Consider the following 27,558-nt stretch of genomic DNA (forward strand, 5'->3'; position numbering starts at 1 on the left):
AGGTAGCATCGCCAGGGCAGAGGCCAGAATCAGGGCAAAGACCTAGCCGGCCATCATCCTGGCTGGGGTCGGGGATGGAGCCCAGGTCTGGTCCAGGCTGAGCTATATCTCTCCGTAAGATGCTCTTCTGTTCCCATCATCCCTTTGGCCTGACTGACTGCATGTCCTTCCCCATTCGCCGTGGAGACGGGGCTCAGCGCAGTGAGTATCTGGTCCCTTCTGAGGTCTTCTCAGGGTCCAAGTCCCAACTCATCTAATCCATCCGGGGTCTAAGGCTGCGTGCACCTCTCAGAATTGGGGCATCCATGACCAAATGCATGTTGTGAGAGTCTGGTACATACAGCCCCCCTTGTGGCCTTTTGTGGGTCCACTGTCGCTGCCGTGGATCTGGGCCTTGGATGGTGGAAGCAGGTGGGGACCGGTGACCCCTGCCCAGTGGAGCCCCTCCCATCTGTCAGTGCAGAACACTTGAGTGTTATGAATTCACAGGACCCCTGAGGAGTGGAAACTATTGGCCCTGTTTGGCAAGCAAGGAAATCAAGTCCCAGAGAGGTTATTTGTCTGAAACCAGAGTGCCAGGATTCAGCTCCAGAGTGGTCTGACTCTAGACCTCTAGAAATTTCAGATCCTGGAGGGACCAGGGGCTGCCATTTACACTGAAGTGTGAATGGAGGAGAGAACATCATTGTCTGAGATAAGAGGACCCTTTCTTTAAAATATGTATCTTTTTATTCTTTCTTTATGTTTGGCTGTATTGGGTCTCCGTTGCTGTGTACAGGATTTCTCTGGTTGTGACGAGTGGGGGCTGCTCTTCGTTGTGGGGCACAGGCTCTCATTGCGCTGGCTTCTCTTGTTGTGGAACATGGGCTCTAGAGCACACGAGTTTCAGTAGTTGTGGTCCCCAGGCCCAGTTGCCCTGCAGCATATAGAATCTTCCCAGACCAGGGATCGAACCTGTGCCCCCTGCACTGGCAGGCAGATTCCCAACCGCTGGACCACCAGGGAAGTCCTGGGGGCCCTTTGTTCCTGAATTGGGTAGGGCTTTCCCAGGGCCCCAGTGCATGGCCATTGCCCAGGCCCTGGTCAGGGTTGCCCATGCATGCAGTGGCCGCCGCAGAGCTTCCCAGGCCACCACTGTCAATTAGATTCATCACGGAAGTCACTGGGTTCCAACATCCTTGTGTGTCCTACGTGGGCCAAGCCAAGCTCAACGCCAAGACTGCGGTACTCCCCAGGGCCACCCGGCAGGTGAGAGAAACGTGCCGGCCTGGGGGGTGGCAGGCCAGGCTGGCATCAGCCTCTGTTTGCTCACCCAAGAAAGGAAGAGATAAATATAGACACAGGATTACTCAGACACAGCCTGGGAAAACCGGCTCCGAACCTCGACTTCAGCCTGGCCCGGTCTCACCTTCACCCGCCTGCCCCCTGCGTGTCTGCTGCCAGGCCTGCCCCACCTGTTCCCAGGGCGCCCTGCCTGCAAACTTCAGGACAGCCCTTCCTGCCTGCCCTCTGGGGGCGGGGCAGAAACAGGCCCAGAGAGAGCAGGGCACCCGCCTCACATCCCACAGCAGGTTAGGAGCCGGTGACGCTAGGGCGGCACTGGGGGAGTCAGCTTATCAGGCCCAGGCACTCCACCAGCCCAGACTCAGTTTCCATATTTGTGAGACAGGGACCTGGTACCCCCGGCCCTCAACTCCCTTCAGCCTGCATGTAGGGTAGAGTTGGAGACCACCCAGCAGAAAGGGGATGAAGCTGGCGGCTCAAGCACTAGGAAATGCTGGCCCGAGCCGCACATGTAGGGCTTCAGCACTGGGACTCTGGAGCCAAATTGCCTGGGCTCAATATCCGCCCCCACCATTTTCAGCCATGAGATTTGGGGCAAGTTTCTTAACACGTTGGCACCACAATTTCCTCACCTCTAATATGAGAATAATAAGAATTATTATTCTATATAATAAATATTATGTACAGTATTATTTGGGCTTCCCTGGGTGGCTCAATGGTAAAGAATCCACCTGCTAATACACGAGACATGAGTTCGATCCCCGAGTCAGGAAGATCACCTGGAGAAGGAAATGGCAACCCACTCCAGTATTCTTGTGTTTAGGCACTCATTTGTGTCCGACTCTTTGCAACCCTTTTGATTATAGTCCACCAGGCTCCTCTGTCCATGGAATTTTGGGGGCAAGAATGTACATATATACATATACATGTACGTATTAATACATATGTACATGTAGACATGTGTGTCTACCCACATTTGGGTTTCCCAGGTGACATTAGTGGTAAAGAATCCGTCTGCCAATGCAAGAGACATAAGAGATGCAGGTTCAGTTCCCTGGGTGGGGAAGGTGCTCTGGAGGAGGGAATGGCAACCCACTCCAGTATTCTTGCTGGAGAATCCCATGGACAAAGGAGCCTGGTGGGCTATAGTCCATAGGGTCATAAAGAATCAGACACGACTGAAGTGACTTACCAGGCATAATCCCAAGGACAGTGGAGCCTGGCGAGCTACAGTCCACAGGGTCACAAAGAGTTGGAAATGACTTAGTGACTGAGCACACAGCCACATTGTATTATTTACATGTAGTTATAATAATAATAGCCTAATAATAATACCAACCTCTCAGAGTGTTGGGGCGGGTTAGGTGAGATTAGTACAAAGCACTTACCCAGAGCCTGACATAGAGCAATGACTTCACGTGTATATTTATTATGTTTCAGCCACTGGAGCAGGTGGGGGCCTGGGTACAAGAGGCATGGGTGGGCATCTCAAAGTCTACTGCTATCCAAGGGAAGAGTTCAGCCCTGAGCTGTGCGGTGCATTGGTCTCTCCTGTGCTATGACCCCTGCAGCAGCTCCCTGGCCTCCCTGCTCTGCCTGAAAGCGTCAAGAGTCAGGCAGACATGGATTTGAAGGTTGGCTCCACCACTTTTGGGCTTCCCTTGTAGCTCAGCTGGTAAAGAATCTGCCTGCAATATGGGAGACCTGGGTTCAAAGCCTGGGTTGGGAAGATCCCTTAGAGAAGGAAAAGGCTACCTACTCCAGCATTCTGGCCTGGAGAATTCCATGGGCTATAAGAGTTGGACACAACTGAGTGACTTTCAGTTTTCCACCACTTACAGACTGTGTGACCTTGGGCAAGTAACTGGCCCTCTCCAAGCCTCAAATTCCACTTTCATCCCTGCTGGGATTGGTGTGTGGGTTAAATAGGGGAAGTCTCAGCTCAGCCAGGCTAATGGACTCTACGCTTGAGCTCACCCTGAGCCCCTTCTCTTATTTCCTCCAGTTTCTCTCAGTGGCTATGAGCTGAGCCCAGAAGAGGCCACTTCTGGGTGCATGACCCTCACACATGCAAGGGCTCTCACTTATGGGAAACACACACCAACCCCCACATCATGCATGAGCTCATGTCCCTGCCCATGGGTCCCTGAGGCCACCGGGGATCCAGAAGTTCCCCCTGAACTCCTCATGCACTCACGCATATCCGCACAGGTGTCCGTGCCCCTTCTCCACATTCCTGCACACACACATGCATGCATACATGGACACACAGGGCACAGCTATGTGCAAGCCCAGCGAGGCCGGTGCCCACAGGTGTGACCCTGCACACCTACCAGCACGCACACTCCCACAGTCAGCGGTGTCCTAGCCCGGCCTGGCCCTGAAGTGACCGTCTTCACAGCAGAGGAATGCAGACAGCTGGGGATGCTCTGCCAGCGGACGTGAGGGAGAGGCCCAGGGGAAACCACACGGGCAGGAATCCAGGCAGGCGTTCCAGGCCGAGGTGGAGCCTAGGGTGCCAGGAAGTGCAAGGGGGGCACGTGCAGACACTAACATGCTCCAGTCTCCTCTCTCATCACCCCGCGTCCTCAGCCTCGGGGACCTGGAGGCCAAAGGGTTGCACAGACCACTGTTCTCCATCCAAGGCAGCTAGCCGGCTCTACCTGCACAGCCTGCTGCCTGGCAGGGCACTGGGTCTCTGGGCTGCAGTGGCCTGGTTTCAGCTGGAAGGGGTCATTCTTGGCGTGGGGTCTTTCGTCCTCACTGGGGAAGAATCTATGACCACAGAAGAATCTATGAGGAGAATCTATGACCCAGAGGAATCTATGACCACAGAGATCAATAGGAGAGGAGTGGAGTTTTGTTTTGTTTTGTTTTTTTCCTAATTTTTATTAACATATAGTTGCTTTACAATGTTGTATTACTTTTTCTGTACAGCAATATGTATTCATATATCCTCTCTTTTTGGGACTTCCTTCCCATTTAGGTCACCACAGCACACTGAGTAGGGCTCCCTACTCCCTCCTACTGACGAGTAGATTCCCATTCCGTTCAGTTCAGTTCAGTCGCTCAGTCGTGTCCTCCTCTTTGCGACCCCATGGACTGCAGCACGCCAGGCCTCCCTATCCATCACCAACTCCCAGAGTCTACTCAAACTCATGTTCATTGAGTCAGTGATGCCATCCAACCATCTCATCCTCTGTCGTCCTCTTCTTCTCTTGCTTTCAATCTTTCCCAACATCAGGGTCTTTTCCAATGAGTCAGTTCTTCACATCAGATGGCCAAAGTACTGGAGTCTCAACTTCAACATCAGTCCTTCCAATGAACACCCAGGACTGATCTCCTTTAGGATGGATTGATTGGATCTCCTTGCAGTTCAAGGGACTCCCGAGAGTCTTCTCCAACACCACAGTTCAAAAGCATCAATTCTTCAGTGCTCAGCTTTCTTTCTGGTCCAACTCTCACATCCATACATGACCACTGGAAAAACCATAGCCTTGACTAGACAGACCTTTGTTGGCAAAGTAATGTCTCTGATTTTTAATATGCTGTCTAGCTTGGTCATAACTTTCCCTCCAAGGAGTAAGCATCTTTTAATTTCATGGCTGCAGTCACCATCTGCAGTGATTTTGGATCCCAAGAAGTCTCTCACTGTTTCTACTGTTTCCCCATCTGTTTACCATGAAGTGATGGCACCGGATGCCATGATCTTAGTTTTCTGAATGTTGAGCTTTAAGCCAACTTTTTCACTCTCTTCTTTCACTTTCATCAAGAGGCTGTTTAGTTCTTCTTCACTTTCTGCCATAAGGGTAGGGCCATCTGCATATCTAAGGTTATTGATATTTCTCCCGGCAATCTTGATTCCAGCTTGTGCTTCCTCCAGCCCAGCATTTCTCATGATGTATTCTGCATTAGTTATCTATCTTATACATAGTATCAATAGTGTATATATGTCAATCCCAATCACCCAATTCTTCCCCCTACTCTTTCCCCTTTTGGTGTCCATCTTTTGTTCTCTACATCTGTGTCTCTATTTCTGTTTTATAGATGAGATCACCTACACCATTTTTTTTTTGGATTCCACACGTATGTGTTAATATACGATATATGTTTTTCTGACTTCACTCTGTATGACAGCCTCTAGGCCCATAGTGTCATCATTGGCTCAAGTCAGAGATGACGGAGACAATGTAGAAGTCAGTAGAACTCTTCAGGCAGGACTCATACTGACTCAGCAGCCGGTGTATGTTAGGTAAGGCACCTGCACCTAGCAACTCCCTGGTGCTTACAAAAGGGCCCCTGCCCCCATATACAGGTGGGGACTCTGAGGAGCAGAAGCGGCGTAACCTACCCAGGTCCCCTAGCTGGCTGACTCCAGACACCAGTACCTAACCAGTGGGCCATGCGGCCTCTGCCGAGGGGCATATCTCACACCCTGATGGAGAGGTTTGCAAATGAGGCTGAAACACTGCTGGCACAAGAAAACCACTGTCCCACATGCAGGGATCTCCAGCCCAGGTTGCAAAGAGGGCTCTCCCAGGTCACAGCTACATAGAGATGGCAGGGGGAGGCTGAGAGCCATCCAGGCTTTTGGCCTCTTCTGGCAGCATCCATCCTTGGGGAACCAACTGAAGCTGGGGAATATGTCAGGGTTCCAAGAAGTGGCAGGAATGAAGGTGGCACATGGCCTCTGCAAGTTCAGCCCTGGGGTGGAGAGAGGTCATTCTCCATCTTCATATAGAAAACATGGCCTAAGAGAGACAGAGACCAAAGTGTTCCAGAAGAGACCGAGCAGGAAGAGGGGCTGGCAGGGGCCCCAGCGGAGACCTGCCTCCAGTTCCTGAGTCTCTGAGGCCAGGGTGACAAGTGGTGGCCTCCTGTGAAACGCCCCCGAGCCAACTAGGTCCCTCACCCTCCAGCTCTAGCTATTTGCTGGGTGGGACTGCTGGGGAGGAGCAGGCTAGGCCCTGGTGCTCAGGACCTCATAGATGAGGGAAGGAAGAAGAGAGTCAGTGCTTGAAAAAAATCCATCTGGGGACCTTCCCTATACTCCACTGGCCACGCTGCCTGCCCCCTGCAGGTTCTGTTTACGGACTTGGCCATTTACTTGCTGGGGAGCGAAAATGCGAAGATGACAGTGCCGTCATGGGAGGACCAGGAGGCAAGTGGCATGCCCAAGGTCACGCAGGGCAGAAGGATTCTGACCTGTCACCACTGCTGCTTCTGGGACAGCCAGACGTGCACCTTCAAGGTGTCACAGCGCACTCACCAGGGCTGCCCTGTCAGAAACCTTGAGAGGCTTGGGGAGCCGAGGCTGCCCTCCAACTCTCAGGAAGAAGAGGGACCCAGTCACACTGCCCCTGGGGCAGGTGACTGCGCCTCTCTGCGCCTCCAGTTCTTCAAACAGCAGTGCCTTCCACTCAAGGCTGTTCTCATCATCCGACGGCGTTGCACTTAGATCAAAGCATGGCCTGGCACAAAAAGCCTCACGGGCACCCCCCGAAGTTTCCAAAGATTTCCCAAGGCCTCTGCACTCCTTCCCAAGGCACATCTGGACTTGAGACCTCATTGTCCAGCACGGGATTCAGGGTAGGAAAAAAACCAAGAAGCCAGCGTCACCCCACTTGTCAGCTGGACAGACCCAGGTCCTGAGAGGGGGAGTGACTTGGGGGAGGCACACAAGGAGGCAGGACTTCTCCCATACCAGCTTCACCTAGAGAACAGGCCCTGGACCCCACGTAGCGTCCCCAGGGGCCCCTGGGGGTCTCGCTGTAGCTAAGCGACCTCTCTTCCCATCCAGGACCCTGCCCCCAGGGGTTGCCGCCCTGTGCCCACATAGGGAGCTCCGGCCGCCAGCACCTTTTAGAGTCAGAGCCGCTGAGACCAGGGAAGGGGGCTGGCCTCCCTGAGGTCTCCTGGGGTCCCCAGCAGGGCAGCTAAGACCTGAGTCCCCGGCGGCACGTGGCGGCGCTGCCCGCTCGGTGATGTCAGGCCCGCCGCACCCGGGCCCCAGCACGTTCCTTCGCAGAGCGGGCAGAGCAGAGAACAAAGCGTCCTGCGCATTCCTGCGCGCTGACTCATCGCCTGCACGTAGCGCGCCGCAGCCACAGCCGCTGCTTTGCCCAAAATTGGTCGGGAGGCGGGGGCGGGCCAGACACGGCCGCCTCCGGTCCTCTGCTCACTCACCTGCTCCGCTCTCTCCAGGGGCCCCCTGTCCCAGGATTTCCCGAAACAGGCAGGAAAGCAAGAGGCACTGGGGGATACGTCGGTCCCCGCGATAGCCAGGGCCACCGCATGGGGGTGGGCGAGTGATCGGGCATGGGTGTCAGGCTGGGGATAAGGCGTAGATGCAGGCATTGCGTGTCTTTGAGCCTCAGTTTCCCCCTCTGCAAAATGGGGATGTGCCGGTTACCATTTTAAGCATTTGATATAAGTTCTTTTCCCATATTCTTACACCAACCCTATGAGGAAATACTGTTATCATCATCATTTTACAGGCAGGGAAACTAAGGCACAGACACTGATTTGCTTGAGATCAGGTGCTAGTGAGCTTCCCTGGTGGTAAAGAATCTGCCCATGGTGCAGGAGAGGCAGGGGACAGAGTTCAGTTTCTGGGTGGGGAGGATCCTCTGGAGGAGGGCATGGCCACCCACTCCAGTGTTCTCACCTGGAGAATCCATGGACAGAGAGCCTGGTGGGCTACAGTCCATGGGGTTGCAAAGAGTCAGACACAACTGAGCATGCACCCAGGCACAAGTGCTAGCCAACTGCAGAGCTATGAATATGAATTGTAAGGTTCCAGAATCTGCATGTATCCCCTATATGCTAAAGTGCGAATTGAAATGTGTGGTGCCCAGCGGGTGTTCTCACTGTGCCCTGACCCTTGGTGGTTGAGCCCAGGTCCCTCACTTCACCTCACTGAACCTCTAATCTCTCACCTGTAAGGTGGGGTGACTGTGAAGGACACCCTCAAGGGACTGTCAGGGAAATTACACTGAAGGTTCAAGTGTGATCTGTGGAAGAAAAGGCAGATTTGGTTCAACAAACCTTCAAACCACCTTTGGTCATCTAGGCCAATACCAAAGTACAGAGAGCCTGGGGTAACCAGCCAGGCCAAGCCATACTCGTCTGGGCCTCCCCAGGGGTCTGGGGAGCACAGAGTTGCCTGTACTCCTTGGGAAAGTGAGGGAGCAGGAGGGTCCCTGCAGTGTTCCCTTTGCCAGCCTGGCCTCTCTCCCCCAACAGCCTGATTTCAGGGAAGGTGGAGTTCTTTGGATCTGTCCTGTGTCAGGGTCAGAGGCTTGCCCTGAGTGTGTAGGAATGAGGTGGCCACCAGGTGGCTTTGTTCTCAGGTTCCAAAATAAACTGGGCAGCTCTTCCCCAGGTTGTGGTGTCTGCCATCTGAGGCTTGTCTGATAGTCCAGAGAAGCCCCTAGAAGGAATTCAACACCCCCACCCCCACCCCACCCGAGCCAGGACTGGTCTGAGTCCCGGCGGGTCGGGGCCACCACAGCACAGACGCAAATGGCTCCCCTTTGTAAGCTAAGTTGCTCAGTTGTGTCCGACTCTGCAACCCCATGGACTATATGTAGCCATTCAGGCTCCTCTGTCCATAGAACTTTCCAGGTAAGAATACTGGAGTGGGTTGCCATTTCCCACACCAGGGTATCTTCCCATTCCAGAGATCGAACCCATGGCTCCTGAATCTCCTGCATTAACAGGAGGGTTCTTTACCACTGCACCACCTGGGAAACCAGGAGTTGACTCCACTTTAAACTCAGGAAGAGGTCAGCTCTGGCTGGGTGTGCAAGGCCTGTACCCTGGCCTCCAAGCTCCTTTCATCTCTGGCCTCCAAGCACCTTTCATCTCTGGGTCCTTCACACTCTTCGCTCCAGCTCCTGGCACATGTCATGCTCTTTCAGGCCTCCCAGCCTTTCCCCATGCCATACCTCTGGCCTGGAATGCCTTCTCCACCTTCATAGCCTCTTTTGGATGCCTCTTCTGCTGGAAAGCCATCCTGACCTTTCAGGCAGAGGTAGGCACTCACTCCTCTGGGGTCCTGTAGCTCTCTGTCTGTCCTCCCCTTTTGGCCAAAGCAAAGCCTGACACAGAACACACACTGGCCCTTATCCCACAGACACTCCCAGGTCCCTATTCCAAGAAAATGCCTTCAAGGATCCTCCCCTCAAATCCCAGCTGGGACAGAGACCCACAGACCCATCCCGGATCTTGCAGAGCAGGTTCAGTCTGTCTACTACATGACAACAAAAGACACAGCGTTGGGGCCTGAAGACCCTTCTCTTCTGCTTCTGGCTGTGTGGCCTTGGGCAACTCCTGCAGCTTCTCTGAACTTCTTCATTCCCAGGCCCTGCCTTGCCTGCTTCCCAGGCCTGTTTGGAAGATCAAATGAGTGAAGGCAGAGAGAATGCTTGGCGCATGGGCACAGCTCCCCACACAGCTGTCATTATCACCGAGTCATTATTACGGACCTGCCTTGTGCCTGGGGCCTGGGCTCCAAGGCTGGGCAGCAGGCGGACAGGCAGGCAATGAACTCAGAAGCAGCCGCAGCCCCGGGCTGACTCAGGCTGAGGAGGCACTGGGAGAAGTGGGTGCTTTATGGTCAGCCTGAGCCAGCCCAGCTCTGGCCCTCTCCTCCTACCCCCAGGCGTCATCCAAATCTGAGGCCACAAGGCCTTCCAGGCCCATTCAGGGCCTCTTATCTGGGGAGATAAAGGCCACCCCCCCTTGGATGGTGGATCCATTCAGATGGCTTCTGTGTGACCTTGGCAACCCTCACCCTCTCTGGACCAGCCTTGGGGAGTTCCAGGGTGGGGGGCAGGCAGTGACCTCACAAGGCTACCTAGAGTTATTATTTTTATTTGGCACATGAGGAAACTAAGGCCCAGAGATCAAAAGGTCCTCAACTAAGGCAGCACAGTCAATAGCCAGGACACAGGCATGCAGCTCTTCCACCAGGGTCTCCAGGGCCCCCCTACTACAGTCCTCCATTCTTTGGTGGCCTCCTGGCTAGTGATGGCTGTCTCTCTCTTTCCCTACCTGGTGGCTCAGAGGGTAAAGAATCGGCCTGCAACGCAGGAGACCTGGGTTCAATCCCTGGGTGGGGAAGGTCCCCTGGAGAAGGAAATGGCTACCCACTCCAGTATTCTTGCCTGGAAAATTCCATGGACAGAGGAGCCTGGTGAGCTACAATCTATGGAATCACAAGAGTTGGACACGAATGAGCTACTAACATTCTTTCCCTATACCCTAGGACACTAGCTCTGTGCCAGGGCTTGGACAACAGTCACCAGCTTATGAGATCTTCACATGAATGTAAGACGGAGGAGGAAGTCAAAGCTCAGAGAGCTGGAATAGCTTGGCCTGGTCCCACATCACAGTGGTGGCGTGAGGCTCAGTCTCCCATACCTCTGCCCTGTACCCTGTAACAGCTGCTTTCCCAGGATGGTAGGGGCTTGGGGTTCCAGCAACACCAGGCCTCGGGGAACCTGCAGAGCAGCCCTCTGGCTTCACAAACGCCCCCTGGCTATGGGTGGCCAAACAGGAAGGGTACCCATCCTGCCAAGATGGACCTACCAGGCCCACCTGGGCGCAACGCTCCTTACCAGGCTCAGATGGAAGCGTGAGGTCATTGGACCATCCCCGCTCCCTGTCGGCTCTCGCTGCTGTGACTCAGCCTTGCCTTCCCCAAACCTCCTCCAGAGAACTCCAGCGATGGTCTGACCTGGCCGGGCTGCTCCCGCTACCTGCCCACCCTCTCAGGGCCTCCCACCCTGAGTCATCGCTCACCTCACCACCTGACACAGAGCTCACTGCATAAACAGACTATTCCTCTCCCCCAAGCTCTGAGGGTTCCACTCCCTACGGCCCAGAAGCCAGGCTGAGGAATGGGGGCACTTTTCCTGCTGTCCCCAGACTTAAGCCCTGAGGTCGATCTCCAGAACCTGCTTTCAGGGACTCTCTGGCCTTGACAGGAAAATCTAGAATTGAGATTGAGGCCTCAGGCCAAGGGCTCAGACTGACCTGGGCTCCAATTCAAGCTCCTTCCTTGTTAGATGGGTGAGCTTGGACAAGGTACCTTGGTTTTCCCATCTAAAGGAGGACAACAGTAAAACCAGCTTCACCCCATGAAGCTTTCCTACAGCATCACCGAGGCCAGGATCCTGCTTAAAAATGCAGGTGGCTCTAGATTCAAATGGTTGTATGGCCTCACATAAGCCGCTTTGCCTCTCTCAGCCTCAGGCTCCTTACCTGCAAAATGGGAACAAGAAGAAGAGAGCCTTCCTGCTGTGGTGACTAAATGTGCTAAGACATGTAAAAGGTCAAGCCGTGTCTGGCACCCGGGGACCAAACATGGGTAAATGTTTATGTGGATAAACAGTGAAAGTGAAAAGTGAAAGTAAAGTTGCTCAGTCGTGTCCGACTCTGTGACCCCGTGGACTGTAGCCCACCAGGCTCCTCCGTCCATGGGATTCTCCAGGCAAGAATCCTGGAGTGGATTGCCATTTCCTTCTCCAGGGGACCTTCCCCACCCAGGGATCAAACCCAGGTGTCCCGCATTGCAGGAAGACATTTTAACCTCTGAGCCACCAGGGAAGACATGTGGATAAATTGTGTGTTTATGTGGATAAACAGTAGCTGTAATTAAATCTTAAAGTGACCTGTGTGTAACAGATAGCTTGTGGGGAGCTCAGCTCAGTGCTCTGGGGTAACCTAGATGGTGGGATGGAGCGGACAGGCAGAGGGAGAGCCAAGGAGGAGGGGATGTATGTATGCATATAGCTGACTCACTTCCCTGTACAGCAGAAATAGCACAACATTGTAAAGCAATTATACCCCAGTTTAAAAAAAAAAAAAGAGTGCCAGGTGTTAAGTGATCCCAGGATGGTTTTAATGAATGATGGGGAGATGCAGAGCAATGGTCTGGCTCTTTGTTGGATGATGGAGTAGCATCAGGGAAGGGCTTCCCAGGTTGGAAAATTCCGGGGTCCCCTCTGCAGGCTGACCACCCCACTTCCCTCAGTGGGTCCAGAAGGCTCCCTGAAGAGGTCTTTCTGGCTGGGGCTGGCCTCACAGTTTAGAGTTACCAGGCCACCCAAGAAGCACGTCATTTTACAGAGGACAGTTGATGCTCAGACAGGGAAGGGGCTTGTCTGCAGCCACCCAGCTGGAAGCTGAGCCCAAGCCGGCACCTCCGAGTCCCCCTCTTCCCAGCCTGGGAGCTGCCTCCTGGACTGGGGATGCCCTCACCTCCCAGTCTCAGAGAGCACTCTGGGAGATTCTCAGAGCTTGTCTGCACACTGGAGACTCTTTATCTTTGTCTCTATCTTCCCCCGTAATGCTCGAGAGGCAGCTCCCTGGGCCATGGGGATGGGCTGGGGCCAGTGGACGAGGAGTGGACCCAGGAGAAAACTTCTGTGATCTCCTCATTTCCATTTCAACCAGTGATGTGTTGAGCATGTGATCTGAATGAAGGAACAGAGGCTGGGGGAGGTCGAATAAGTGAAGGGTGAGGGGATAGATATAGCACCGAACCTGGGGTCAAACAGACCTGGATTCAAACCCCAACCATTACATGGCAAGCTCTCTAACTTCTCAGAGTCTGAAGTCGCATCTGAAAACAGACGCATTGACATGCCTCAAAGGGTTATGCTGTAAAGATGAAGTGAGAGCAAAAGTGTAACCAGGCTCTGTAAATAGTTATAGTCAGTAATAATGATGGCTACCACTGATAGAGCTCTCCCTCATTTAATCCTTACACAGCCGTGTTACTGTGATTATACCCAGTTTACAGGTGAGTGAACTGGAGCTCAAAAAAGGAGGAAAGGGCATATGTGATGGGGAAGAGGGATTCTGACACCAGAATCAGAGCCCTTAGCTACTAGCCAGCCCTCAGAGACATAAAATAAAGCATAGCCAGAGGTGGTTATGTGTGTGTGTGCTAAGTCACTTCAGTCATGTCCGATTCTTTGTGATACCATGGACTCCTCTGTCCATGGAATTCTCCAGGCAAAAATACTGAAGTGGTTGCCATGCCCTCCTCCAGGGGATCTTCCCAACCCAGGGAATCGAACCTGCATCTCTTATGTCTCCTGAATTGGCAGGCGAATTCTTTACTACTAGTGCCATCTGCAAAGGTAGCCATGGATGAGAATATTGTGGGTGTTCAGAGATGAGTTAGAGCTCATGTCTTGGATAGAGTTGGGAAGGCTGGCTACAGTCCATGGGGTCGCAAAGAGTCAGACATGACTGAGCATGCATGCACGCACCTGGGGGAGGCAACCTTTGTGATGGGCCTTGAGTTTGGGCAAAATAAATCAACTAAGAATGGGAGGAGGAGGAGAGGCCCGTCTTGCACAGAAGCTGGGAGGCAAGAAAGTGTGCAGCGTATTCAGGAAGTGACAAGCCTCTTGGGCTGGTAGGCTGTGGGCACCCTGGTCAGCATTGGTGGGAAAAGGAAGGAAAGATAGGTCCCAAGCAGGCCTGATGCCAGGGTGGGCATTTGGAGTGAACGAGATGCTTCACACTGACACCAGGCCAGGTCCTGGCTCCAGAAGCCTGGTTTTCACAGGAAGGCAACACTGACCCAAGTCTCAATACCCCTCATGTCTATTGTGGCATCAGGTACTGTGCCAAGGCAAACGTGGGTGAGTGGAGAAGCCAGGCTGGCCTTGGGCACTTGGAGGGACTGTGTGACCCAGGGCAGTGGAAGGGATGCTCGTGGTGCAGCTGGCTCATGGTGTACGGATGCACACAGTTTCAACTAACATTCCTTCAACACACACATGCACACATCACTCTTTTGCAGGAGTGTGTCCACACCAAGATGCCCACACACACCCTGCAGCCAGAGGTGAGGGAGGGAGGGATAGCAGAGGCTTGCTGACAGAAACCCCTATGCCAAGCAATGAACTGAACCTTCCATGGGCTCCGCCACAAAGCCTCCTTGCAGCTATGAAGTAGGATTTTTCTTCTTAGGAGCCTTGGATGGATGTGACCTTTGACACTCGGGAAAATTAAACAGTGCTATACCCTTAGTCACATGGTTGGTGAGCCCCAAAATGAGAGCACAGACTGGCAGCTCCATCGGGCCCAACACAGTGCTGGGCACTGGGGTAAGTGGGGGATTGGAGTCTGAGTCACAGGGCTTTGAAGCTGGCAGCCAGAGCAGCGGAGCCTCAGAGATTCCAGGGGTGGGCTGGCCCCTGACTCACCCCCACACCCTGAGCCTGCCCCAGGCAGTGGCTTCAGCTCCTGGCCGCCCTCCTGCCTGCCAGAGCCCAGCGAGGCCCCTCCTGGGTCTTTCATGGCATTCCCAGGAGCTGGGCGGGCAGGGCCAAAGCCTTGAGGCAAGGAGGTATCCTAGGCACACCTCTGCTCAGGAATGTAGGCCTAGAGTCACAGTGGGAACCCCGGACCTCACCAGCCTGATGTCAGAGGCAGCGAGGCACTTGGGGCTAGCTGTTAAATGAAGAATGAAATACTGTATTTCTGCATGGCCCGGCCTCCGGGTGGCTCACCTCTTCCCAGAGGGAAGACAGCCGCCTGGTGGGGCCCTGGGTGCGCCCTGGAAAGTATGGGTTCTAGGCAACAGGGTGGGTGTGACTGCAAAATCACCAGCTGCGTGTCTTGGCTGGTGGTAGTGGAAGGAGGAGAAGGCTCGGGTTCCAGCCCCTCCAAGTACAGGGGCCTCAGAGAGGAGAATGCAGGCATTCTGGATCTCCAGGATCTCTGGTGGGCTGTTCCTTCTCCCTGGACCTCAGTTTCCTCATCTAGGTATAGGCCAAGGGACTTTCCCTCTCTGGCTGCCTGTCTTTTGCTTTTAGAAATTATGTCCAAGGCTTCATCAATAGAGCATTTTGAAGATGTTATCAGGCAGAAAAGGGGACATAAATGTTCGTCATAAGTGGTGTCCCTGCAAGGGCAGTTTTCTCTGATGATATTAAGTCATCTTGTACATTCATTCCAGCTTTGGGCCTGGACTGTGTGCCCAGGACTGTGTGCTAGGCCCTGGAGTTGGGATTCCAAAGAGACACCTCTCCCCTGGAAATAACCAGATGTTTCCAGGACAAGTTTAACATGCCATTCAAAGCTCTTTGACCTTTCCAATCTCTCTAACCACATCTGTCATGATGGAGGGTGGATGGGTGAGAGATTGGTTGTATGGATGGAAGGATGGACAAAATGTCAGATAGTGGATAAATAGATGGACCAATAGTAGGAATGATGGATGGAAGGATGGATGGATGGCTGTGGATGTGGGAGGTTGAATGGATGGATGGAAGGAGGGATGAATGGATGAGTAGGTGAATAGAGGGTGGGGAGAGGTGGGAATCATTGAATGTGTGATTTAGGTTCTTGGTCCCACAGCAGATGAGTATAAGGGAAAAGTTACAGTCCTGCCTCTTGTTCATTGTGTGACCCTGAAGAATTCACTTCTTTAGCTGTAGAGTGAGAATCTTGTCTGGAAAGACCTCACCAATCAAGTGAGTGTCATGAGCCCAGCCTGCATCCCAGGTCAGTTGTGGGTATCCGGTGAAAGTAGTATGAACTGCCCATGCCTACATAACGGTTGTGACTAGTCCTCAGCCAGTGGCCTCGCAGGCATAGGCAACGTGAGGTGTTTTTGCTGTGGGAGTGATGCCCCTCTGTGGATGCAGTATGTTCCTAGACTTCCCACTTCCTCCAGGCTGCACAGAGTTCTCTGCCTGGTTAGGAGCAAAAGAGGTGACCTCTGCAGAAGCGTTGCTGCCGGAGGCTCTCCATACGCTGTACTTGTCAAGGAGTAATTGATGTGTCCTGTTTGTTATTCATCTTAGGGTAATTAGAATAGGCTCAGCAAGGGGACACCCGGGGCTCAGGATTAGGGCTTTGGAGTTACACAGATCTGCCTTCCAGCCTTGGCTCTGCCACTTCCTAGCTGTCTGACATTGGACAAGGCATGAACCTCAGTTTCCCCATTTATAAAATAGGAATGAATTATAGTACCCACCCCTTAGGTAGGTTATAACAATTAATGGACATAATGTATGTAATCACCTAACGTAGAGTTCAGAATATATTAAATGCATGTGTATCCAAGTGCAGAATTGGGCCCTTAGCACTTTGAAGGAAAGTCCAAAACTTCAAGTCTAGAGACCTCCATCTTGAATGCTCAGTCCCTGGATTAGTTTTCTTATTTCAAAAAGTTCAGTGGGACTCACATTCTTCTTGATAAGTGTGCCTTGACTGAACAGTGTCTGGTTTTGGCTGCAATTCCAGCAGTTCCATGGGCTTCGCTGACCCTGTTCTGATTACCCTTAGGTTAATAGCAGACTGGGCACATGAATTATTCCTTTAAAAGTAGTTCATGTGGGAGCTACAAATCTTTCCAATGGGCTGAGCTGGAGGGAGGAGGAGAATTTAGAAGGGGTTGTCCTCCCAGGGAAGCTGCAAAGACCAGGAGAGCTGGCCTCACAGGACCGAGGCTACTCTTGCAGAGACCCAGTGTAGGGACGATGCCGTGGGTGGTGGCAGGCCCTGCTGGCTCAGGGTGAGCTGCAGCCGATGGCAGCAGGCCCAGACCACCCACCAGAAAGAGGCCCTGAGGCTGAGTGGCCCTAGGCTTGAGTGGGGGCAGTCCTGACGCGTAGTCCTGAGGACATAACTTGGGAACAGGTCATTATGGGAATGTCTAAGCTCCCTCAGTCCCGAAATCCCCAACTCAGGCTGGCTCCGGGGTCAAACCCTCCCCAGACCCCTATTCCTTGCAGGGTCCAGACATCCCCCCTGGCCAGCCCCATCTGCCCAGCTGCTCGCTCTGCTATGCTGCCTGCATGGTATGTGCCTGCGACTGAGACTCTGTGCCCCTTCCATTGGGGCTGCAAACAAGAGAGCTTCCTGAAACCTGGTGGGGCCAGGTGACAACAGGGAAGTGACTGGTTTTCCAGAAAGTGAAAGAGCAAAGGGTTCCAGGCTGAGAGCAGGAATGATAGCAATGAACTCACAGAGTCTGCAGAGCTTGCATTTTGGGAGCTGGAAACCCAGGGCAGGTTGATTCTGCCTGTCATAGGCTATCTGAGCTGAGCAGGCCCCTTACAGTCAATGGGAAGAGAGGAAAGCTGTCCAGGGAAGCCAAAGAAGGGACAGGACTTGCCCAAGGCCACACAACATGAATACCAAAGCTGGGGACAAAGCTGCCCACTGCTACAACACCAGGTAGCTGCTCTAGCCTGTTCCTGCCCTGTTGGACGTCCTCAGAAGGATGTTTAGTCTTCACTCATGTGCTTCCTCCATCCCATGCCACTGGACAGCTAGTCGATGGGACCAAATTGATCATTCGTACAGGGGCGATCAAAGAAGCTTTGGGGTCCCCAAGAAGGTGGCCTAGGTCCATCCCAGTGTCCCTGCCTTCTTGCCAGTGGGATCCTTCCTGGCAGCCCTTCTCAAAGGGACCCAGGGGGGCTCAGCTTGAACCCCTGGGAACTACACTGGTGTGCAGGAAAGGGTAGGTCTGGATTAGTAGCCCAGAGAGCATGTCCAGCCCATCTCTGTCTTAAGCAAGTTGCTCCTCCTCTTGGACCTCAGTTACCTCATCTGCCCAATGGGAGTGGAAACCAGAGAGAATTTCTAGAAGGCAGTTCCTAGCATGGAGTATTTCTTCACCCAAAAATACACCCCAACTGTCCTCTTCTGCCAGCCCGCCCTCCCCACAAATCTCTGCTTCTTGGATTAGGCCGGTGCCAAGCGTAAGTGGAGCAAATTATCTTGTATGCAAAACAATTCCCCCAGCTTCTGACAGGGTGACCTCCCATGAATCCCTGCCCCTCAGTCTGCAGCCTTTACCAGCCCAGGCAGGGAGCAGGGCCAGGTGGGGCGAGGCAGTGCAGCAGAGTAGCTGGCGGGGGCAGTCGGTAGGAGCCAGAGCTATGGGGTTGAGGGGTCCAGCCAAGTCAGCCAGGAGGCATAGAGGTGACTGTCGGGGCCCAGGTCAAGAGACCTAGGAGGCTAGGGCTGGATATTCTTCTTGTTCTTGTTGCTTAGTTGCTAAGTCATGTCGAACTCTTTTGTGACCCCATGGACTGAAGCCCGCCAGGCTCCTCCCTCCATGGGATTCTCCAGGCAAGAATACTGGAGTGGGTTGCCATTTCCTTCTCCAGGAGATCTTCCCAAACCAGAGATCGAACCCATGTCTCCTGCATTGGCAGGGAGATTCTTTACCACTGAGCCATCTAGGAAGCCCACGGGCCAGGAGCTAAAGGAAATTCATGTGTGTATCGGAGCAGTTGGCTTGTGCAGGCAAACCATGCTCATGTCAAAGGCAAGGGAAGAGGGAATAAAGAAAACTGCTGTTTTTAACTCAGCTTAATTTTCTCCACCTGGAAACCAATCTTGCCAGTGAGGTAGTGCTGTTCCCGGAACACTTTCAACCCGCTAAGACCTGGGCTCGCTCAGGTTCCCAGGTCCGGCGTCTCCATTTCACAGGAACCCTGCTTGCCCAGCTCGAGCAGAGGGCAGGAAGGAGGGAAACTGGAGTTGGGCACAGCCTCCTGAGCTGACCCTGCGAGGCCGGGCGGTGGCCCCTGTCCTGTCGTCATCCTCCTTTCACAGCAGAGAGGGATCCTGTCTCCTGGTCTCCTTAATTCTTCTATTATGTTTCCCAGACTTGGAGCCTCTGGTTGCCTATTGTCCTGAGCAGGCACTTTGCATTTGTGTAAAGATTAGACAGGTTAGAACCTTCGCTCTCACTCCGATGGTCTTTCTCTTTTACTTTCTCAAATCCGAGTTCTTTCTTTCTCGCTGCGCTCTGCTTCCTTATTCTCTCTCTCCCTACCTGTCTTTATCAGCCTCCCTGTTTATTTTCTTCCCCTCCCCGACCCCCTCCTTCTCCCCGCTGACCTGCTTTTCCTCTGTCATCTCTTCACAGTTCAGTAGTTTGAATCTTCTTTCTCCCCCCTCCACCACCGCCACCACAACCCTAACCTTGCTTAATTCCGTATTTATATTCTCCTGGAGCCTCATAGAAATGACTGAAAGCATTGCTCACCTCATTCCAGAAATAACTCTTCTAAATTCTTAGAGAGGCACCACACGGGGGAGGGTGTGAGCACTGGACGGGGAGTCACTGTGGTTTACTGGAGAGAACAAGACCCAAGTTCCGCTGTGGACTCTTGCGTACACCAGCTGTGTGACCTTGACCCAGCTGGCCTCAGGTCAGAGTCTCTGTTTTCTTCTGGGCAGCCGTGGAGCTGGTACCCAGATGAGAACAGCTGCGTGCGAGGTTGTGAAGGAGAGAGGATGGTGGCGCCCTGCACACACAGGCTCTGAAATGTTTTTCCTGCTTCCACTGCAGCCTGAGCCACTCAGAGGGAAGGAAGGGGATGCTGACCGGTATCTGCCTCCTTGGTTCTTCTCTTCTTTACAAGGATCACACACACACACACACCCACGCCCTGGGAAGAGACAGTGCTGCTTCCTCACAGGCACCTATTCCTCCCTCCCTAAATGTCTAATGATAAAATCCCAACTGAACACAGGAGGTAAAACTTGGGCTTTAGTGGGCTCCTGAATTTCTCCAGTTCAAATCCAGGCCTTCATTCTTTCACCACCCCCTCCCTCGGACAGCACTCACTCAGAGTCTCCTACTGTGTGCCCGATGGGCTCCAGGCCCGGCCTTCTCTGGAGTTCTGGACCTCGAGATTGTTGGGGAGATAAGCCCAATGTCATGAGTCAGGCATGAGAGCATGGGTTCTGGGAGTTCCGAGAAATGAGAGGGCCTCTCCTCCTGTGCCTGGAGACAGGGTCCCTGAGAAGGAGGGACTCTGAGCCAGCCGAGGGGGAGGAGCAGGATGCTGGCCCCCAGGGAGCCCCTCCTTCACTACGCCTTTTTTTCAGAAGGTAAGCCAAGACATCCTGTCCTGGCCAGGATGGGAGGTCTTCCCAGGGGCCTTTGGTGTACATGGCCACAAGCCACCTTTCTGGAAAGGGCTCTGAGGCCCCTTCTTGGCATCAAGGAAGTCTGTGGGCCACACAGGTTAAGAAGGAAAGAAGGGCACTTCCTGGAGGAGGGGGAGGAGGTGGCTCCAGGCTGGTCAGAGGTCAGGGGTAAACTGTGTCCTCCACTGGGGAAAGCAGGCCCAGAGAAGGCTCTGACTCTCCCAAGTCCGCCCAACCTTGAGTAGGTCATTTACCTTCCACACAGCAGAAGGGACACCCTCCACCTGGTTGGCAGTAGGCAGGCAGGAAAGCAGGGTCTCCTCCAAGGAAAGGGAGGGTTTTGCCCATGGGACCTCTCCCTCCCAACCGCTGAGTTCTGGGCAAGACCCACGGAGAGTGGGGCAGGGGCTCGGGAATTTGGAGGATGACTTGAGGGGGTCCAGTGGGACGGGGAGGGGTCCCTGGGGACAGCAGGGGAGCCCCAGGACTCCAGGAGGTGCTCCAGGCTCAGAGGGAGCATCCTCCCCCCTTTTTCCGCCCTCATCCTGCCCTCCTCCCTACCGCAGAGGCTGGGGCGGGCCGGGCGCCCTGGGAGGAGGCGGTGTCCCTGGCTCCCTGCCCACCGGTGCAGGGCTGGACGGGCAGGGGGCGGAGCCATGCCTGGCGTTATAAGAGGCAGCCAGGGCACCGAGGCAATGAGCTATCGCTCAGCTTGGCAGCAGGACGCTGGCAACAAGCACACTCCGCACTCCAGCCCAGCCTGCGCGCTCTCTCACCGCCATGGTCGCCATGCCCACCGCCGTGTGCTCCATCGCTCTGGCCCTGCTCGTGGCCCTGCACGAAGGTGAGCCGCCCCCCCGGCCTCAGCAGCTGCAGCAGCCCCGAGGCTGTTTGTCTGTGTCTCTGCTGGGGCTCTGTGCCCTCCAAGCCAGCCGGGGAGCCTTCAGGGGCAGGAGCCAGGTGGCCTGGGGGCTGCAGGAGGCTGTGCTATCAGAGGTGCTGCCGTCCCAGGGCAGCCACCGGTCCTTCCAACCCAGAGCTGCTGGGGCTTCCCCAGGCTGGCCCAGGGCTCCTGAGCCCTGAGAATGCCAACTTCCTCAATTATGCAAGAGGAGGAGCCCGGCGGGTCCCCCATCCCAGCTGCGCCAGGCGCCCTGACCCACCTCTCCACTTTTCTCTCCCTCCTGTGCATGCAGGCAAGAGCCAGGCCGCTACCACCCCCACCCCAGAGCAACCAGCGCCTTTGCCCCGGGCCCGAGGCTCCCACCTGCGGACTCGACGATGCTCCTGCAGCTCCTGGCTCGACAAGGAGTGCGTCTACTTTTGCCACCTAGACATCATCTGGGTGAACACTCCCGGGTGAGCTACGGGAGGGATCCAGGAGGGGTCGCAGGGGGCAGGGGTGGGGGATGCTGGCCTGCTTGGGGAACCCCTGGCACACTGCAGTTCTCCCTTGGAGTGTCGGGCTAATAACAACAGCAATCAGCTATTGCTTCAGTTCCCACATGGGGGCTAGCTGAGCAAGACAGAGGGCTGTCTCCTGAGAATCCTGACAAAAAGCCTGGTCAGAAAGTGTTGGCTCCGTTTTCCAGATCAGGGAACTGAGGCTCAGAGAAGTTAGGTGCCTTTCCCAAGGTCACACAGGAAGGAGAAAGTGGTAGGTAGGAGGCTCCAGCCTAGGTCTGCAGATGCCAGAGCGCACAGCGGCTCTGCCACGCTGCCTCTGCATAATCTTCCAAGAATAATATGATTAATGACAGCACCCATGTCTTGACTGTGCCAGACCCTATGCCAAGCACTGCTGGTGCGTTATCACTTCGTGAGCGCACCCCCATCCTCCCCGATGAAGCAGGGACTGCTGCTGTCCCCAAATGACAGACAAGAAACCTGCCCCGTGTCACCCGGCAGAGCTGGGGTGGGGTCCCAGAGCTGTCTGTTCTGTCTGCACCCGCACTGCCTCCGGGCCACTGCATACTTCAGGTTGAAGTTTCTCTGTGTGTTTGTAATTTTTTTTTCCTTCTCCAAATTGCAAAAGACAAGAGAAGCCCGGCACGTAAGCGTGTGTGGAGCTAATCCGCATCCAAACACTGGCTCAGGGCGGGAACCCTGCCAGTCCCTGCGTGCTGGGTCTACCTGGAGCCTCTGCAGCTCCAACCACACCGTCTAAAATTAGCTCGGGCGTCCGAGGTGCTGGTCCGACCGGCCACTGGGCCCTGCCCTTCGCCTGGCCCGCCTCAGACAGACTGAAACTGAAATCGATCTCAGCCGATCTAACAGGCCTGTATACACACACGCACACGTGCAGGTCAGGCACACTCACCATTTTAAAGTCAAAACTCCAAGAGACACTTGTGTCACCCTTCTAGGCAAGCGGTGATGGGATGGAGGCAGCTTAGCTCTGAGCCTGAGTGTTCACTTCTGTGAGAGGGCACTCTCTCCCTTCCTTCCAGACTAGCTGGGGGTCTTCTTTGAGAACAGAGGTCCAGCCTGACTCCATCAGCTCAAATTGCTGCCTGGGAGTGGAGAGGGGCAGGGAGGACAGCTCCCACCCCTCCTCCCCATGCTGAGAGTCTTACTGAGCAGGACCAGGTGGGGTGGGAGGGAAAGAGGCCCAGAGAGGGTAAGGGTCTTGCCCGAGGCTCCCTGGCACGCAAGGAGGAAACTGCAGTGGGAATTCTTGAGGGCAGGAGCTGGTTACTTTTGCTGCCACCCTGGCGGCATGGATGGCTGTCCCAGTGTGCCGTGTGGACAGTCCCAGCTTGCCAATGCCCCTGGTTTATCTAATCCTCTCTCTGTCTCTCTCCACCCTACACCACTACCTTGCTGGCGGCCCGCCCACAGACAGACAGCTCCTTACGGCCTGGGAAACCCGCCAAGACGCCGGCGCCGCTCTCTGCCAAGACGCTGTGAATGCTACAGTGCCAGGGACCCCGCCTGTGCCACCTTCTGCCATCAAAGGCCCTGGTAAGTGGGCACCCAGCCTGCAAGGGGCCAGAGGTGACTTCTGACCTGGACCTGCTCTGGAGGGCAGGGCGTCTGGGAGGCCAGCAGTAGTGTAGTGTTAGTCACCCATTCGTGTCTGACTCTGTGATCCCACGGACTGTAGCCTGCCAGGCTCCTCTGTCTATGGGATTCTCCAGGCAAGAATACCAGAGTGAATTACCATTCCCTTCTCCAGGGTGTCCGGGAGGCCAGCAGAGGCATGGCTAAATGGTGGAGGGGGGTGAGGGGAGCAGGGTCTTGGGGGTCCAGAGGCTGCCCTGGATTGTGGGGCAGCCTCCCTTCCTGCAGGGGGCCAGTCACCCTTGAATATTCCCCCCGCCACTACCCCCAGCTCTGGGGGCTTCTGAAAACATTGTGTCCCCACTCCTGAGCAGGAGGAATTCTCCCTAGGTGACGGCTGAGGCAGCACAGGCCTAGAGAGGAAACGGGACTTGTCCTATCAGGCTACACAGCTAGTCAGACAGAGAACTGGGCCTTCTGCCTTAGTCGCTGGGCTTTGGGTTCGGATCTGAGGCTCGGGGAACTCTGGAGCTTTCTCAGTGGAGAAGCAGTAACTGGAGTTAGGAGGCCAAGGCACCATCCCCGAGATGTCACAAAGCCTTTGCCAGTCTCTGAGCTCTCCGGACCTTCCTCCCTCCACACGGAGCATTGGGAAAGCAAACAGTGACGCCACGCTCCCCTACCTCCCGTTCCCATGACAGCGTATGAGAAACTCCTCCCTGGAGACCCCAGCCGTGGCTGCAGTCCTGCCTCAGTTTCCCTGCCGAGGGCCCTGCTTGGCTGCAGGTGGCTAGATTCTGGGAAGGCCAGCCACCCCGCTGCCTCTTTCTGAGGCTGAGAACACATTCCCAGTAGCTCAGTTTTCCTCAGGCCCCACCCCACCTGGGAAAAGAAGGATGCCAGATGCACAGGGTGGAAATGGATCTGCTCCTGAGGGCGGGTCGGGGCGGGAGGCTGGGTTGGGCCTGCAGCCAGATGGCCTTGGGGCCCTGGACAGCCCCCTCACTTGGGCCCTAATGATGTTCACTCAGGACTGAGGCGGTGGCAGTCCCAGTCAGCGGGTCCCCTGCAGCTGTGTTCCAGGATGGCAAGATTCAGGCCACAGCAGGAGAGCTCCTCCAGCGGCTGAGGTGAGGGGCGCCTACATCGACTAAGTGCCTTCTGTATGCCTTGCACATTTCCCTTATTCTCCATATGATGCCTTGGGTCCTTATGGGGCAACCAATAGAAGCTCAGAGAGGCGAAGGTGTTTACCCAAGGTCACACAGCAAGCTACGGCATCTGGCTGACTCTAGAGCCTATGTTCTTAACCACTAGGCTCTTTGTTACCGCCAGGCCTGGAAGTAGACTTTTATTAAGGGTTTCAGGGTTTGCAACTGTGGAAGGTCCCCAGGTGTTCATTCCAGCTGTGTCTGAATCAAGCATCTCCCACATGCTGGGGTCCAAGTGGACGCTACCCAGACTGTTCTCTCCCTGGGTCCCAGACCGGACTGCCTCCCTGGTAGCTACAGCATGGCTCATCTCAAGGCTTGGCACCCAGGAGGTGCCCATGAATGTCTGTCCAGCCAAACTGACTTAAGAACAGAAACCCACAGCCAGTCATGTGGCAGGGTGGCTGAAGGGGCAGCGTCTGAGCTAGAAAGTCCCAGCCCTGCCACGAGCAAGCTTTGTGACCTTGGTCTGCTCCCTGACCTTCTCTGTGCTTCTGCTTCCTGTCTGTGAGGCAGGGACAACAGTGCTATCCATCTCACGGGCTCTTGTAGGTTAGAGCAGTTGACATACTTGAAGAGCCTCAAGAAAGCCCAGGCCCTATGGGAGCTCTGAAGGTTTTAGCCATCCCCAACTTCTGTCCCTGAAGGTTCCCCAGGGCTGCCCAGTGCCGGGGTGCAGCCTAGCCCCTCAAAGGTCCACATCTCTGTGAGGAGGCGGAAACATAGGCAAAAAGACAGGATGACAGGCTAGGCAGCACCCAGGATATACTGAGGAACTGTCTTAAAAATAAATAAATAAATAAAGTGAAAGTGTTAGTCACTCAGTCGTATCCAACTCTTTGCGACCCCGTGGACTATAGCTCACCAAACTCCTCTGTCCATGGAATTCTCCAGGCAAGAATACTGGAGTGGGTAGCCATTCCCTTCTCCAGGGAATCTTCCCGACCCAGGGATAAACCTAGGTCTCCCACATTGCAGGCAGATTCTTTATCATCTGAGCCACTAGGGAAGCCCAGGAAATGTCTTAAGATGAAAAAATTCAAGGTAAGGCTTTGCAAGTACTTGGCATTCTACAATCAGCAAAGAGTGTTTTTGCCAGTCTGTACTCAGCCGCACACTATTTCAGGCCTGCGTTTATTTTACAGACTAAGAAAGAGGTTCAGAGAGGTTGAGACCCTTGCCCAAGTTCCCAAAGCTGGGAACCAGCCTCCCAGTTCCCAGGCTAGAATGCCTTAAGCCAGAGTGAGGCCACCTAGACGATGGCAGAGTCCCCACCAGGGTCTCAGCCAGATTCAAAGGACTGCTAGGATCCATACATATCTGGATTGGACCACCTTGATCTGGACCTTGAAGAATGGGAATTTTAGGACATGGAGTGTGGAGTGAGCAGACGATCAATAGCCTGAGGAGCTGCGGGGACAGAGGTGTGGAAGTGAGAGGGCAACCAGGGGAAGGCCACTGGACTGCCCTTGGCCGTCCAGTCACCCTGGTGGCTCTTGATGTGGAACATCAGTTTTGTCAAAGCTCCTTGTGGGCAGAAAAGCTGCTAAACTGCCCCAGCCTCTCCTTGATGTTCAGACCTTGTTTTCAGGGTCAGCTGTGGCCACCCTCTGACCTCCTGGCCATGAATAAGGGATCCAGACCCTATGACCGATGCCTCTCACGGGCAATTCTCAAGTGATCTGTATCTCCAGAGATGCTCAATTGACCTCTTTTCATTCCAGGGTTATTTCTGCAACCAAGATCCACTTTGCTAGGCAACAGCAGAAGATGACGAGGGATACCAGACCTACACACTCCAGGCAGAGGAAGAGATAGCTCTCGACTCTGGGAGAACTTTGGGAAGGAACCCTGTGTGGATACAGGAGGAGAGGGGCATCCCAGAGCTGGGAGACCTTCTGACCTGTTTCCTGGGCCAGAAAACCCAGCTGCTGGAGCAGGCACAAGCTCTGGCCTCCTTGCCCTGGGGAGGGGGCCTCCCTCAAGGCAGCTCCGTGACACCAGGAACGCTATCAGGCCCCGGGCTGCAGCGTGGCCTCCCACACTGGGTCCGGTTCCAAGGCCCTGCTGAACGGAATGGCATGCGGAATGTGCTAACCTGGGGGTGTCCTGTCTGGTGGCTGCGAACCAGGAACAACGTGCAGTGGTGGGCACTCACACCTCAGCCAGCCCCAGAGGCCGAACGAGCCCTCCCAGGGTTGAAGTCCCGGCCGTCCCCACCCCCCGCCCCCAGTCTGTCCTCTCCAGCCCTCCCTCTCCAGTGTCCTTATTCTCCACTCATACCCTCGGGACTCTTGGTGAGAAGGGCCTGCACCGCTTCACCTGCCTGTATATAACTTATTTGCTCTAAGAAATTTGATGATTCCGATTATTTATTTTAACGTATTTTTTTAGACTCTCAATTATTTACCTGCGAACTTGTGTTTGTAATAAACAACAAAATGATGCTCTAGCATTTGGTCTTGGTTGAGCAGGAGGTGGGAGGCACTTTTCAGGAAGGGGCTGCTTAGAAGTGAAGGGAACAAAGGAATAGGGGGAGGAGAGCATGAGGCAGGTGTGGAGGCCTGAGTTCCACAGCCCTGTGCCCGGCCGGACATCGCTGGCTGCTGACCCACCCTCTCTGGATGTTTGCCTATCATATGCATGGACAGCCATTTGCAACTTTGATATCCAGGGTTCCAGGACCTGCGTTTCTATCAGGCCGGTAAGTGTTGGCCAGGCCTTTCCCCAGAGCATGTTTCATAGGAGCCAAGACTACGAGGACCCACTTCTGTTCTAGTTGCCGCCCCTGAGATTCAGAGCAAACCTGTCCATTGAGGGCTGTGTGCTGTTCCAAGGCTGTGTGCATCCCTACTGGCCAGGGATGGCTGTTGTGATGGAGTCATAGGCTGGTCCTTGTCCCTCACCCTGGACTTGGACAGATCCTGCTGGTTGCGCTCAACATTTCTCTCACTAAAGAAGCCCAGGGCCCCAGCACTGGCTTGGCCGATCCTGCCAAGGCCCCAGGAAGCTGCTCACCTGAGTCCCAGGGACAGCCAGAAGCCAGGGCTACCCCCGCTGGCAGCTCCTGAGACCGACAGTCTCCACTGCTGCCAAATCCCCCTGTGAACAAGCTGTTCCCTTTCCC

At 54.5% G+C, this 27,558-nt stretch overlaps 1 protein-coding gene across 1 annotated transcript; it reads left to right on the plus strand.

The window, feature by feature from the left end:
• On the plus strand, positions 1–26,877 carry EDN2 (endothelin 2). Its single transcript, XM_065929943.1, has 6 exons — positions 1–201; positions 20,929–21,061; positions 21,414–21,576; positions 23,059–23,181; positions 24,252–24,350; positions 26,156–26,877. The coding sequence occupies exons 2-6, from the start codon at positions 20,998–21,000 to the stop codon at positions 26,247–26,249; spliced, it is 543 nt and encodes a 180-aa protein (XP_065786015.1). The 5' UTR covers positions 1–201; positions 20,929–20,997; the 3' UTR covers positions 26,250–26,877.
• Positions 26,878–27,558: the final 681 nt, after the last annotated feature.

This window comes from Muntiacus reevesi, chromosome 1 (assembly GCF_963930625.1).
Source record: "Muntiacus reevesi chromosome 1, mMunRee1.1, whole genome shotgun sequence".
Lineage (NCBI taxonomy): Eukaryota > Metazoa > Chordata > Mammalia > Artiodactyla > Cervidae > Muntiacus > Muntiacus reevesi.

What these genes read in the sequence shown, in the direction of transcription:
- EDN2 (XM_065929943.1), top strand. Translation starts at nt 20,998, where the DNA reads ATGGTCGCCATGCCCACCGCCGTGTGCTCCATCGCTCTGGCCCTGCTC. An exon ending in GCTCGTGGCCCTGCACGAAG is followed by an intron (nt 21,062 to 21,413) that starts GTGAGCCGCCCC and finishes CTGTGCATGCAG; the next exon opens with GCAAGAGCCAGGCCGCTACC. An exon ending in GAGCTCCTCCAGCGGCTGAG is followed by an intron (nt 24,351 to 26,155) that starts GTGAGGGGCGCC and finishes TTTTCATTCCAG; the next exon opens with GGTTATTTCTGCAACCAAGA.